General features: G+C 43.5%; 1 protein-coding gene across 1 annotated transcript; it reads right to left on the reverse strand.

The window, feature by feature from the left end:
• Positions 1–1,886: 1,886 nt before the first annotated feature.
• LOC130579238 (dual specificity protein phosphatase 13-like) lies at positions 1,887–10,087 on the reverse strand. Its single transcript, XM_057375880.1, has 4 exons — positions 10,012–10,087; positions 4,613–4,796; positions 3,267–3,487; positions 1,887–2,191 (listed from the first exon to the last, which is right to left on the reverse strand). The coding sequence occupies exons 2-4, from the start codon at positions 4,777–4,779 to the stop codon at positions 1,965–1,967; spliced, it is 615 nt and encodes a 204-aa protein (XP_057231863.1). The 5' UTR covers positions 4,780–4,796; positions 10,012–10,087; the 3' UTR covers positions 1,887–1,964.
• Positions 10,088–13,736: the final 3,649 nt, after the last annotated feature.

Raw genomic sequence — 13,736 nt, forward strand, 5'->3', positions numbered from 1 at the left:
CAACCTGAAAGTTTCATTCTATGTGTTACTTGGCTGTGTTTGCGGTGGTTTTACCAGCAGAGTAAGTGGCAGATTTCCAGTTGTACCAAATGGTAAGTTTGTATCCTATGAAATGCGTTTCATGTGCAGATGCTCTAGCACCACCAGCGACAGCATCTTTTGCTCTGCCCTTTGCTCCAGCCCGAAAATGGCTGCTTGGCCYTGTTCCTGCTTCTTAGAGGAGGGAGCATAAGGAAATGTGGTTTTTGTGCTTGAGGCTGGGGGCATCTCTATAGATAGATCCACTGGGGGGTTTTCTCCAACATGTTCTGTAAGTTTAAATCACTTTGTTCGATTTAATTGGTAGCAAAAACATACAATTAARTTTTGATTTGGGTCTGAGGCTTACTTTTAGTTTGGCTATTCTTACTTGCTGTGGTTTTGYTGACTTTAGAGAGCAGCCCCAGAGCTCATGAGAGGGTTTTCTTATGCAGGGAACTAAAGCAAAGAAGTGTTGTAGCACTGTTGTACTGCTGCTCGGGGATGTCCAGGGTTAGTCCAAAGTAAAACCCCCTGAAATGCCCTTGGTGTGAGGGTCAGATCCTCAGTGCTAAATATTCTGCTTTTTGCTCTGACTCCTATAGTCTGGCCCATAGAACAGATGKAGGTRTCACCTAAGAGCATTATAAGAGGTMCTGAGCTGTCTGTGCTGAAGGCAGAAATCAACCRTGTAGACAACACTGGGGACGGTAAGGAATGTTTTCCCTTGTTGCTGTGCTKTTTTGGGGTAGCCAGCTCACACAGCAGGGAGTATTCATGCCTCWGTATTGGTACTAGGAATACAAACTGCCATTCCCAACTGGCTTTGGAGCTGGCTTTGTGCTGCAAATGCTTGTCCACTGGGAGCCAAAAGCCAGATGTGCTTCCCATAGTTTCCAGGCAGCACTGATCCATCGGATGACAGTAGCTATTGAGTGCTCTTATGGTGGCCCAGAGACACAAAGATGAAAGCCTGATGCCTGTCAACACCTCCCTTGCCATTCCTGTGTGTCTTCAATTTTCACTTGAGTCCACCTCACAAAAGCAAATTCCACAGATTATGATGCTACAATGTTAATAACCTTTTATTTTTTCAGAAAGAAAATCCCAAGTTTTATAATTTTGAACTGTCAGATGAATTTGGGRTACATTGAAGTTTGTCGTCAAATATTTTTCTGCACTAGCCTCAGCTGGGAACCAACTTTGTTCTTAGCAGCATTTTCTGCAGCATTTCCTGAATGGAAAGATGAAAGATGAACAATRTTTTAATGCCCTCTCAAACAAATGTGTTTTCGTGGAGGAAAAGACCTCTGATGAATAGCCCAAAGGAAAACACTGTAGAGATACCTGGAATAATTTCTTGGAGTGACTTCTGTTGTTTCCCAGCTGCTCTGCCTTTAAACAGCCTTTTACCCCAACTCAGGAACTCCACCAATTRCAAAAGCAAGAACTAAACAGTGCCAGATTCAAGTCTCAAAATACAAACCCTTTGAGATACAGSGAGCGAAGGGGTGGGGGCCTGGTTCATAAGAAAACTTCTAAGCATTACTGTAGCATAAATAATATGGCATCTTTCACCTCAAATAGCCTAACACTTCATAAAGTGATATGAGCCTCACTAGTTGCTGAAACACAGCTATTTCTGAAGTGGAATCTGATCCCTTTCTCTTTTTTTCTTTTTATTTCTTTTTTTCTTTCTTTTTTTTTAAGCCAGCAGACAGCAGTGTTTTAAGGTGGAGAGTGAAGGATAGAGTAWACAACCAATCATAAATAAAAATATRGGAAGGCTTTGCAAAATGAAAAGATCAAGCAAAATCTATTTTTATTGAYGACATGCATCCTGATGTCTCATAAACTTGTGTCCTAAATTTATAAATGCAGTTAATCTATAAGAGATACAGGCAAATCAAGTAAGATTTTGTCCTCTTTCTTTCAGCAATACTCTCTTACAGGTATGTGGTAGCAGATGCTTTGGTTCCTSTCCTCTCTTCGTTCAGTTTAATGTCCAAGTCCCGGAGCTGGCTGAGGAACCCCAAATTCGGGCAGATGTTTCTGTGAGCACTCACAGTCTTCAGAGCATCCACAAGTGTCATRTTTTCATGGATCATTAAAAAGGCAAGCACTATAGTTGCTGAGCGGCTCATTCCCATGGCACAATGAACAAACACTTTACCTGCAGAAGCAAAAAGGCACAGAAAGGTGAGTGTGCTTTAGCGTTTCTGTAGTGGAAAAGACAAAGGGAGGGAAAAAAATACTAGATATGAGAAAGCAGTGGTGACAATTAGTGGATCTTTCTTGCTTTCACCTCTCAGGCAAGGTGATATTTCATACCACCTCCTGCATCTAATTTAGGCCTGATATTAAAACGGTTGAAATTTTCTGTGGAAGGAGAAGATTTCTGTGACTAAACTTGTTGGTTTTTCTGGGGAAAAAAACAAATTTTGGCAGAAAAATTTGGMCCAGCCCTGACTGTGATCACTGGCAAGTCCCACAAACTCTGTGGGATAGTCTGCCTGTAAAACCGGAGTCGTAATTTACTGTATCTCAGCAGCCCAATGTGAGCTATAACTGAGGATTTAATAAAGCACTCCAGCAAAAGCAGCAGATTCTGCAGCCAGTCAGAGTCAGAGCAAACTCTGGAACAAATGGAAATTATGATAACTAGGCTATAGTCCAAACTCTGCTGACAAAAATTCAGCAGGCTGCGGGTCAGGCTCGTAGTTTTTGACTTAGTTCATTAACTTCTGCTGCTTCTCTAGCTTAATAGACAGGCTGAATAGAGCTCCAATTCTGTGAAGTACTTAAGCGTGTGAAGCAATCGAGCCAGCACCGAAGTGCCGCTCCTCCCACAGGGAGCAGGAGCAGCATGCAGGGCAGGAGCCCCTGCCAGTGCGAGGGCTGGGAGGAACGTGTAGAAGCACACAGATCCTGCTGATTCCTACAGAAAGGGCCCATGGGGCAGCATCTGCAGTACCATAGCATCTGCCCTTCCCTCCGCACTCTGGTCCCACCATGAGTGGGACCCACTCTTTCCACCATGCAGGGCTGGGGCAGCCAGTGTTCCCCTGCTCCCTGGGACCTGGCACAGCACCTTCCCTGCAGCACATGGCATAGGCACCCTTCCCCATCCTCTGCTCATATGCCTTGAAGCATATGCTGATTCTGAGCTCTGTTGGTGCCTGTTACTGCAAGGAACAGTCATTTGGCTTGTATTGGAGCTTCCTCCCTTATCTTTGCTTCYCTCTTACCTCCTGAAGAGTTTAAGGCCTTGCATATGAAATTGGCAGCATCGTAGAAGAAGACACTTAAATTGAAGGAAGGYTCATCAAATGCTTCTATTCCATAGTACTGTATTTGCAGATCTGCATAATATTTGGCTCCTGTGTTGATGTTATATGGTCCATCTGCTGCATTAAGGATATGAGTAATGTTGAGGCTTTGAAGCGTAGTTTTGTTCCTAGCAGCCCACCTGTTGAAAGATATGAAGGGCACATTGGCAACACTCCTAACATTCTGCAAAAATAGCATGGTTTAAAGTTAGTGCCTGCTCCCACTACAGAAGGATGCAGGAACTGCATCCTGCTTACACAGGAGCAAATTTCAAGAAGCACATAGTGCTTTGTGCATGAAAAATGTGATATGGAGGTGTGGAGAGCAGCAGGAGCACCGAGTCGCCAGTGGGATGCTGTCAGTTAAGCAAATGCCTCCCAGCAGTTAATCCCTGGGAACATGGTTTACTGTGTAAAGTGGTCAAGATTTTCCTTTAAATATTTGTTTAAGAARTTTTAGAGCTAATCTCCCATTGATAGTGTGCCTGGTCTCAAGAGTGAGAACTCACACAGATGCAGCAACACCTTGTTCCTGATTTGGACATGAAATGAATGCACTGTGTTCACCAGCTAGGGTGAACCCCACTTCCCACCATCAGCTGGGACTAAAGGTGTTTTACAAAATTGTGAACCTTAACTGATAGTCACGAGGAGGAGGAGCTGGGAAAAATGAGCTAATGAGCTAGGTAAGCTGCAGTAATCCAATTGGAAGGAAAGAGCAATAAATACTATTTGTCACAAGAATGAGGTATTTGCATGAAAATTCATGTTTGATATTTTCAGTTTTACCATCTTTGAAAWAAAGGTTGGATTTGGAATGTCAGGATCCCTATTGTACAATTCATTCAGGTCTTCYTCCTTCAGGCTCTTGATCTTGCTACCCCTATTCGAGTATGAGGGCTGCTGTCCYCTTGTCTGCTGTCTTAGAGCACAGTTTCCTGGCTACATACTGCATCTCAGAACTGACATCAGTTTGGCATAGGTTCTTTGTTAACTTTAGTCTAGAATACAAATAATTTTTACTGTGCCAAATCCATGATGGCTCAAAGAATATTAAAAAAACCAAGTCAGACACACTATGAGTAAGTCATCATTTTGCATGTCATGTTTTTCTTGACATCCAAGGTCTTAACATCATCAGTTTGGGAAGCCTGTATCACAAAAACATTCCCAAAGACCCAAAAACTGCTTCCCAGTGTACCACACTCTTTCCTCCTCCTCCCAGGGACTGACAACAATTTAACAAGAGAACCATATGTTCTTACGCATCTCCCAGGTAGATATTTGGCCAGACTTGGTCTACGTGATTATCAGACGCTGTTCCRAGCCACACAAGCTTCTGGAGTTCTGAGAGTGCTGGTGTTTCATAGGGAGTGCTGCTCGTCAGAGATGAAGAGTCTCTGGTGTGAGGCATCTTGCTGTTCCCTTGCATGTATCAGAGACAGTTTTCTGAAATGAATTAAGAGGAAATTTTCATACAGAAATACTATTCCCTAGGAAGTAGTCCTGTTCATTACCCTCCAAATAGGATTACATTATTAGAACTGTGTGTGCAGCAGGGCCTGCAGGTGTTGCTAAAAGCATCCAGAGAGCAGGACTGACTCAGGGGTAGGACTCTACAGGCATGTAATTTCTCCCCTGAGAAAGCAGCGTAAGATAATGCGATTTAACTTCTTGTCAAGTAACACTTGGTAAAGAACATCTGCACCACTAGAATACAGACTGGCTGAACCTTGTAGCCACAGGTACCATTTCTCTTTCCCTTGAAGAGTTACCAGGGTTTGTTTGCATACATTTGATTCTGATTAGTTAAAACGGTAAGTTTTTGAAAGAACGCGTCATTAAATTGACTTATACTTACAAAGATTCAAGAGCYAAGGTGGAAATCATCAGATGTGTATGTGAGAGACATCTGTATGGTGTGTGTGTACACACATATAARAAGTGTAGGCATACAGTTTACTTTCATTCATAGTGATGTATTTAAACAAACGTGCATGTATACCTGTATACACAGGAACAGATTTTCACGTGCATATGTAGACACGTATATATATGTGTGTATGTATAGAAGGAGAGATTGAGAGGATTTGGACTAGTTTTTTCTCTCTCAGTGGAATATCCCTGGACACTTAGCTATACTGGTGTTCTTGCGCCTGTCTGTCTCAGTCTCTCCTCTGGGAGCTGTTCCATTTTGTATAAATAAAGTGATAGCTACTTCCCTCCAGAGAGAGGCCATTTCTCTTGTCTGATGGGCAGGGTACTTACCCAGGATGTGAGAAGAAAGAGTATTTTTAAAATTATAGAGCTGGAAGTTCTGGCGTTGTTGTCCTGTTGAGAATCACATCTAGRGCTCCCTCACAGATCTGTGAGGTCACAGAACTGTGAACCCTCACAAATCACACAGTGGAATATTGGCAACCCTTTTGCAATGCTGTCTGCTAGTTTAGACCCAGGAAGCTTGGGGGAGCTGGTTCAACTGGAAGCAGAGCTCAATCAAGAGCAAGAGTGTGAAGATATCCAAGCAATCCCTTCTGTGAGACTTTAGGAACATTTCTCCTAAATGAGATCCTGCCTGGATCTCATTATTCTGAATGCTGTTCTCACCATCCCTGCGCCCCGCACCTCGCCCCCCGCCCCCCAAAAAATAATGGTGAGTTTTGGTTGCTTGTTCTTACTAGAGTCATAATCAATATGGAAGCCATACTAAAACTGTTCCCTAAGTAGGGTAAATGGTGTTTATTCTGATATGGCATCACCTTTCATTCTAATGCCTGAATGCCTAAACCTAAAGTTTGAGCTTATTTTCTCAGCGATTGTAGAAAACAAGTGCATAYGGGACCTTTGGAATTCATCTGGTCTGTCCCCTGCTCCACAGCAGCAGCAGCCAGGTGGATGTTGCTCTAAAACAACKTTTTCCATGTACATTATTTTTAACAGCATAGGATGATTTGGGGGAAAAGCAGAAAAAACAAGGGAGAACATCTTTTTGATAATGGAAAAAGAAGTGGAGACAATGTGAGGCATATTACTGAACATACATGTATATTTCTGTGACCTCAGCCTAAATTTGCTTCCTTTGCCCCTTCCTCCCTCCTCTTCCCCTCAAACATTAAGTGCAGTTATAGCTTTTTGTATGTTCCAATAAGAAAGAGGTCTCCCTAGGGTAACTACTTAATAAGCAAGATATGAAAAGCACAATAAAAGTGGTGGGAGACATAGGAAAAAAAAAAGATGACTGATTTTACTTTTAATGATGGAGGAAAAGAACTGCAGGGAAGTAGAGAGGAATATAGAGATAAAAGCCTAAGAATTTTTCATGGCAGATAATGTAACATCAAGAGCTTTGGTAAAGAAGTATGTTGTGCAATCCTAGCACAGATTAGCATGAAGAATAGCACAGAAACAGATATTGTGCATTGCCCTACAGGTTTTACTGCCTTGTGAAAGTCATGCTCAGTGCTCAAGAGCCACTGCCAGCATCTTCATGATGACCTGTTTGTACTTTCACGGGCACAGAACGTTAAGCTAAAGCAGTAAAAGGAAATCATGAAAAAGATAATACAGCTTCTACATCAGGAGATTCATAGGACCGCAGGCTCATTTTCAAGGAGTGTGGCTGACTCTGAGGTGCTGCAGATGCTTAAGGGCTGAAGTTGTGGAGCAGATGGATACCAAATTTGCACTTCTAGCCCCTGTYGCTTTAAACTTCTGTTGTAGTCTCTCAGTTACAGTAATGGAGATGATRAGCCAAGAGAATTAGTGAGGCCTCTYGTTCAAGACCTGACTCTGAGGAGGYTCTCCAAAAATTGAGTCATTTTGGTGCCAGTGACACTTTGCAGGTGACTGTGGCCTTTGCAGCCGGGGAGATGCTTTGCAACAGAGSTCCCTTTCACAGAGCAATCCGTTTTCCAGAAAGTAAGCCAACATTGTTTTATTCACATGACTAATGCCAGRCAAGTGAGCTCTTCACATCAACACAAGCACAGCTCCTCCCAAGGGCATCGCTCCAGCCTTGCTGCACTGGCCTTGAAATTGGATTGCTCTACAGGGCCTGAGGGGTAAGCTTGGAAATAGCTATAGCAGGTGATTGGCCTAATGAGGAAAGCAATATGAATTTTTCAATTGAAGGCCAGGGACTTTGGTGAGGGTTTCCCCCCACCTTCTACTTAAGATACTGCAGAAGTAGCAAAAGTGTTGCTACTGATTACATTTCTCTAAGCTTCTCCCTTTGGGTGGCTCCCAGAAACCGCTCTAGTTGGAAACAGTCAGCTGCTGCAGGAGGGCAGGAATCCCTGTACTTGGGGGAAAAAATATTCTGTCTAACAAGGTCACTAACATTTTCTGTAGAGATCTAGATCATACAAATTGGGTCGGATTACTTTTCTCTTAAACTGTAGCCATCTCATGAGATTTCTTTATTTCTGTCTGTCTATCTATCCATCTATCTATCTATCTATCTATCTATCTATCTATCTATCTATCTATCTATCTATCTATCATCTATCTATCTATCCATCCATCCATCCATCCATCCATCCAATCCATAGACCTTTATATCTCCCCAGTGTTGTCAGCCACTTCAGTGCTACAGTCTACAAAGCTTTTGGGTTTGGTTTTTAATTTGTTGGTTTGGGTTTGGTTCTTTTTTTCCCTTCCTCTATGGTGGAAACAATTGCCATTTTCTATCGAAGGTCTCTGGCAAAGARAATAAAAGGAAAAAAACCCACCAAAGCCCCAGTGACTTGAATTGGCTAAAGCACTTAACAGATTTATGTTGCATTTGCTGATTCCAGTGGAAAAAAWATGTAGCAAAGTTTTGGGGATAGAAAGAGCAAACACTCCATTATTGTAGATTTGAAATAGTTAATTTTGTTATTTATAAAAAAAATACCATTTCCATTTTCCTATTCAGTTACTTGATTTAGGAACTTGTTTTCTTGCATTGCATAAAATCTTTTAAAACATTAAAACAAGATGAAATGGCTTYCTGGTTGTTCCTGGTTGAGAAAAATGTGTTTTATTTAGCCAGAAATGAATACAGAGTAGCCACCTATTTGCCTAGCCCTAATTGCCCTAGCTCTAATTTGCCTAATTTTCACTTCTGTAATGGGGGAAGCCACCTGCCATTTTGCCATGGTTGTTCCCTTGTCTTCTCAAGACTGAACTGAGCTGTGGAGAGATTAAATGAATGTCTGGAATGGCAAGAGGAGTCTAGCAYGGCATTAGTTGGACCCCAGTWATCTTTCCTCTTTCCCTTTTGCTARYACCTTCCTAGCTGGCACAGCTCTGCCTGTGGTTATGCTGATAGCCTGGATGGGAACAGGTGTCTTTCAATAACAAGTCCTTACGTGAGATTATTGAGAGCCTCAGGCACAGCAGGGCCTGTGGTTATTACAATAGCACAAACACTACCTAACGAGAACATGATACWGAAAGCTCCTGCTGCCAAATATTCAAAATTCCCTGAATCAAAACCCTGACAAACTAAATGGTACCAAATTCCAAAGCATGGGGTCAGRATATAATTCACATGGAAGGGGGAGAAAAAAAGAGGCTTCTTAAAGCATGGGGTCAGAATATAATTCACATGGAAGGGGGGAAAAGCAGCTTATTGAAGCATTTGAAAATGCTCTCTACTGTTTCTCTTCTCTTTTCTCTCAGCAACCATCTCAACACTCATCTTTTGCACTCCTTGCTCTTTTCTCTCAGGTAGTGCATAACACTATGGCTCTTTGTCCTCCTGATGGAAAGATCCAGATGGAAAGAATTGTGGTTCACAGGAAAATGATCATGTTAGTAGACCTTATCTTTTAGATACTGAAATATGAAATATGATCTTCGTTTTTGTTAAGAAGGCCCTGTCTGTGTGGCTACACTTTGGTCCGAGTCTGACGCTAAGAGAACCCAGGAGTCTCTTGAGGTAGAGCTGAAAGCTTGGTGTGCAGAAACAGGCACATTTAAAAGCAATAGCAAAGTTAAAACAGCCAGATGGGARCCTAGCAGGCAACCGAGAGGGGAACTCTCTGTTTTCCTTGCAAGCCTACAGGGGCTTGTTTGCAGGAATTAGAATCTCTCACCAGCAGTTCACTGCAGCTCTAATACCAAGTGGTATTGAAAATGAGAAGCAGGTTATGGCTGATGGTTTAAATGAGGCACCTATGGGAATTTAGAAATGAGATCCTGGACTTGTCTTGGTGTCGACTGTGCACATGGCAGAGCAATATTGCTTTCTTGGCTGACTGCATCATATATTATGGCCTTTTATTTTGCCCACAGTCAAACAGCAGGGAATAGTAGAAGTTCATTGCTCCAGCTCACTGTTCAAACTCTGATCTGCCTCACCAGGGGCAGTGCCCCTGAATAATGGAAAGCAGAATCGGTCCCTCAGCCTCAGTGCGGCTGTATGTTCAATGCAGCACTGTATAAATGCTAGTGCCATTATTTTGGAGTGAAGAGAAAAGCAGAATGTACAATTAAAGCTCTGTTTGGTTCAGTTTTTAAGAGAATTTACTGCCTGGGAAAGATGCCAGATCAAGGGCTCTGGAAAACACAGCCTGCCCCACAGTCAGGAAAGAGCAGGAGCAGCCATCCAAACCTCCTCCACAGCTTCCCCCTCYGCCCAGCCCAGCCCAGCTCAGCTCAGCTGGCARATGCCACTCACCCTGCACTGGCAACTGTGTTTTACAGGGTAAGAGAAAATCCGAGTCTTCACTCTTCAGCACTCGGTCTCCCTCCTGACATCCTCTTTCACATCCGGTCTTGTACATTTATATGAGGCCCCCTCACTTCTCTAGACTGAGCTGGAAAGTACCGACTTGAGCTGGAAAGTRCCAACTTCTGCTGGCAAGGAGTCTGAGCTGGGCTGGAAAGCTAAAGGCTCCGTCCTCTGTGAGCCCTCCTGATCCTGCACATGGGGCTGGAGGGATGAGAGCTACATCCARCTGGGGACAGCAGGAATGAACAAGGTCATTTCAGTATTGGGAGCAATCACAGGGCAGGGCAGGTGAGGACAGCCAGCTTCRGGCAGGGTTTGGACAGCCAGGAGAGCTCCTGGTGGTGAGGCAGRTGCCAGGTGAAGTGGAAGACAAAGRGGGTACATGGCCAGATACAGGGATACAGGTGGGGTGGAACCCAAACATTTCAGCTCAGTGGGGTCACTGAGTGAGGCAGGGAGCCCCAGTGAGACCTCCCAGCGCTTCCTCTGGCACAGCACCTGCCAGCAGCCCCATCCCACATCACAGCCACTGCTGTCCCTGGACAAGGCAAGCCCCCAGGAGGGGCAGAGCTCAGGCTCAGTGGGGTGAGCTTCCCCTGTGCCTTGCTGGTTTGGGGGAGAGYGTGTTACTGCTGCCTTACAGAAGGGCTCCTGGGGAGCATTTCCTCTCCTTTGCACTGTAATGGATTGCACATATTTTCCAAAACACTTGTTATTCCAAGGGGGGAGAACCTTTGTGTTGCCCCCCTCCCATCTCCCCCAACCCTCCTTTTTGAGAGCCATGCAGCCTAGGAAGAGGCACTTGCCCACACACGGGGCTAATGCTGCAGGAAAGGATGTCTTTAAAATGGAGGCACTGGTTGGAAAAATAGGGAGTCCTGTTTGCAGTGACAGGTCATGGCTGTGGCATGACGACAGCTTTTACATCTGCAGCTTTCAGATTCAAAGGAGATAAAAAAAGAAGTATTACCTTAGCAGCTGGCATCTCTGAGCTATTCAATGCACCATCCCCAGCAAGACAGCGCTGCCCTCCACAGGCTCCTAGCACAATTTCCGACTTTGGGTATGTGTCGAGCCTAGAGTAATGCTTTACCCTTTATTTCTCCTCTGGGGCACAGGRTACCACAGCCAGGAATTCAAGCCCCCCAAAACTACTGATTTTTTGGATGCATCTCAACTATGCTCATCCTTCTCCCTGAATTAAAATTCTGTAGACTAAAGTCCTGCTGCCAGCAGCCATAACTGTGCTGTGTGCTGTAATCAGGGGAGCACACARTCACCATGCAGCTAACTGCTTCTAATAGTAGAAACTTCACTCTAATCTTATATAACGCCAGTAATGGAGCAGAGAGGCTGTGGCTTGTGAGGAGCTTAGACAGAAAGCTTTCTTGGGCAGCTCATGCCCTGAGGGCAGAGAAGCTGCAGCTGCAGTGAGAGCAAGAAAAACAAAATGACCTTGATATTGATAACAGTTCAGTGAGTGCTGTCACAGCCAGTGCTGTGCCAAGACTTCATTGGTGTCAAGGGCTGTTGATAGGTGTAAGTTATGGGCAGTTCTGATAAAAATGGTGTCAGAGAGGCCAGACAGAGAGAGGGATGTGGGAAATAATGTCTTGCAGTCTGCAGGAAAGACAAACAAGGATGTTAATATATTGCTATTAAAAGGGGCTCCAAAGCATTGCACTTCTGCAGGCAGTATGGATTTGTGTGACTGTGGATTAAAGGGTTTTTTTTTCTTCTCCTTGATTTACTCCTCAAATGATTTTTATCTGACTGCTGCTGTCAATACAAAATTGACAATGCTGTCAAGTTTGTAAGATTTCAGAATATTTGAAGGCACGAGAAAGGGGTTTTGATATTCCTCAGTCGTTTGGCAGGGGTAGCTTTGAGCTGTCTGTCTCTCTGTGCACTTTTAACATAAGCAGTGAAGTGCTCTCCTTGCTTTACCTTGCTTGAAAGGGTACATAGAAAAAAGGCACTTTTTTTCTAAGGTTGACAAAGCTGTACAAATTCTTTGCTGTGGAATCAAGAGTGAACTTCAAAACTCTACAGTGGAAGATCTATTTTGGCACTTGGGTTTTTCAGGCACATCATAGAGCTTTCCAGYGACATGCTCAGTTCTGTTGGAGCAGGGTGGAATGTTTTTTCTCAAGATTTTTTTTTTTCAACTCCTGACTTTAAAATCATTTGATTTTGATTAAGTCATCTTTTAAGAAGGGTGATTGTATGTCACAAAGGAATTGACCACTGATGTGGTCAATTGACCACTGAGTGCACAAAAATAACTAAAAGGAGATATTAAGATATAGAACTGGGGCTTCCTGTCTCTTGCAAACATTTGATTACATGTCTGATGTGTTTTTGCTCCTAATTTCTTACCTGAAATTTGAAGAAATAAAATWGTGAGTGGTTTTCCTGTTGCACCTCCCTGGTGCCTGACCCTGCTGCAATGTCTCTGTGRGAAGCAGCATGGTGTTGCCTCACTCCCTAGACTGAGGCTGTGTGAGTCTTGCAGTTGGCCAGGCAGGGCAAAAGCAAGGGTCGTTATGTGCCAGCAAGCTTYTGGAGGTATTTTCACTTTATCTGGCCAGGGTTTATACTGTTGTTTTTCTGACTGTGTTTGGGGCTTGGTGGACTGCAGAYGGATGCAGGGCTGGTAGGAAGGGTTGATGGAGACATGAAGAGCCTCCAGCAAAGCAGCATCCTCAGGGCTCCCATGATGGACACAGGAGCACAGGCACAAGGGAGGCGCGTGGCCTTGCTGCGGGTTGTGCCTGCTGCAGGTGCTTTATAACAGACAGTTTGGGAACACACTGCAAACGTAATGGTCCCTTTTCCCGAAACCTCAGTGCCTCCAGTGCAGCCTTGGGAAGGCTGTCCTCTGCCTGACAAAGTTGCTGTGAGCAGGAATGCATTAAGGACTGRGAGATTCTCAGGTACAATGGCAATGGGAGCCACCTGAGGGCTATAAATAGCACTAACATCCTTTCTCTTCAATGCATCCCAAGCAGGCATTTTTGCAGGTGCTAGTGAAAATGAACAAAGCTTTGAAGAGCTTTTATTTATGTTCTTTTTTCGGGCTGGAATTTTGCAATAAATGCCTCTGAATTATGCATTTATTTAGAGGGAAAATATTGGCACTTTTTCTTTCTTTCTTTTTTTTTTTAATTGTCATATATAATTTTCATATTTTTACCTCAACTATGTGGGAAGAACTGTTGTGGCAGGAGAGTGGGTCTCACAAGTATTCATTTTCAAATAACCTCTGGTGATTGCAGGAAAAGGGGAAAAAAACAGCAACCTAAATTCAGTCTTATACACACATTTTAAACAAAATAATGAAAATGGTTTAGAATTAAGCAAAAAATGCAAAGTGTTTGGGCAGGTTTTATGGTATTTACATCAAGAGATCCAACAGAAATAGTTGTTGCAGTAAAAGGAAAAGCTCTACAAGTTTATCAGAGAAGATCTTCCTATGGTTTGATAGAAAACAAAGATGGCTTTGTCAAGGAGCTATGAAGACCCGAGAGCAACACTGGCAAAAAAGGACTCTTTTCACAATATTTAGGGTTCACTTGATGCTGTCTTGGTATAAAAAGTCTCACCTGTTATGCAACTCTCCTTTGCTCTCTGTAGACATTCAGGAAACAAAACAGACATTTTGCTCTGGG

The sequence above is a fragment of the Malurus melanocephalus genome, unplaced genomic scaffold (genome assembly GCF_030028575.1).
Source record: "Malurus melanocephalus ecotype Western Australia unplaced genomic scaffold, MMel_1.1 scaffold_261, whole genome shotgun sequence".
Classification (NCBI taxonomy): Eukaryota; Metazoa; Chordata; class Aves; order Passeriformes; family Maluridae; genus Malurus; species Malurus melanocephalus.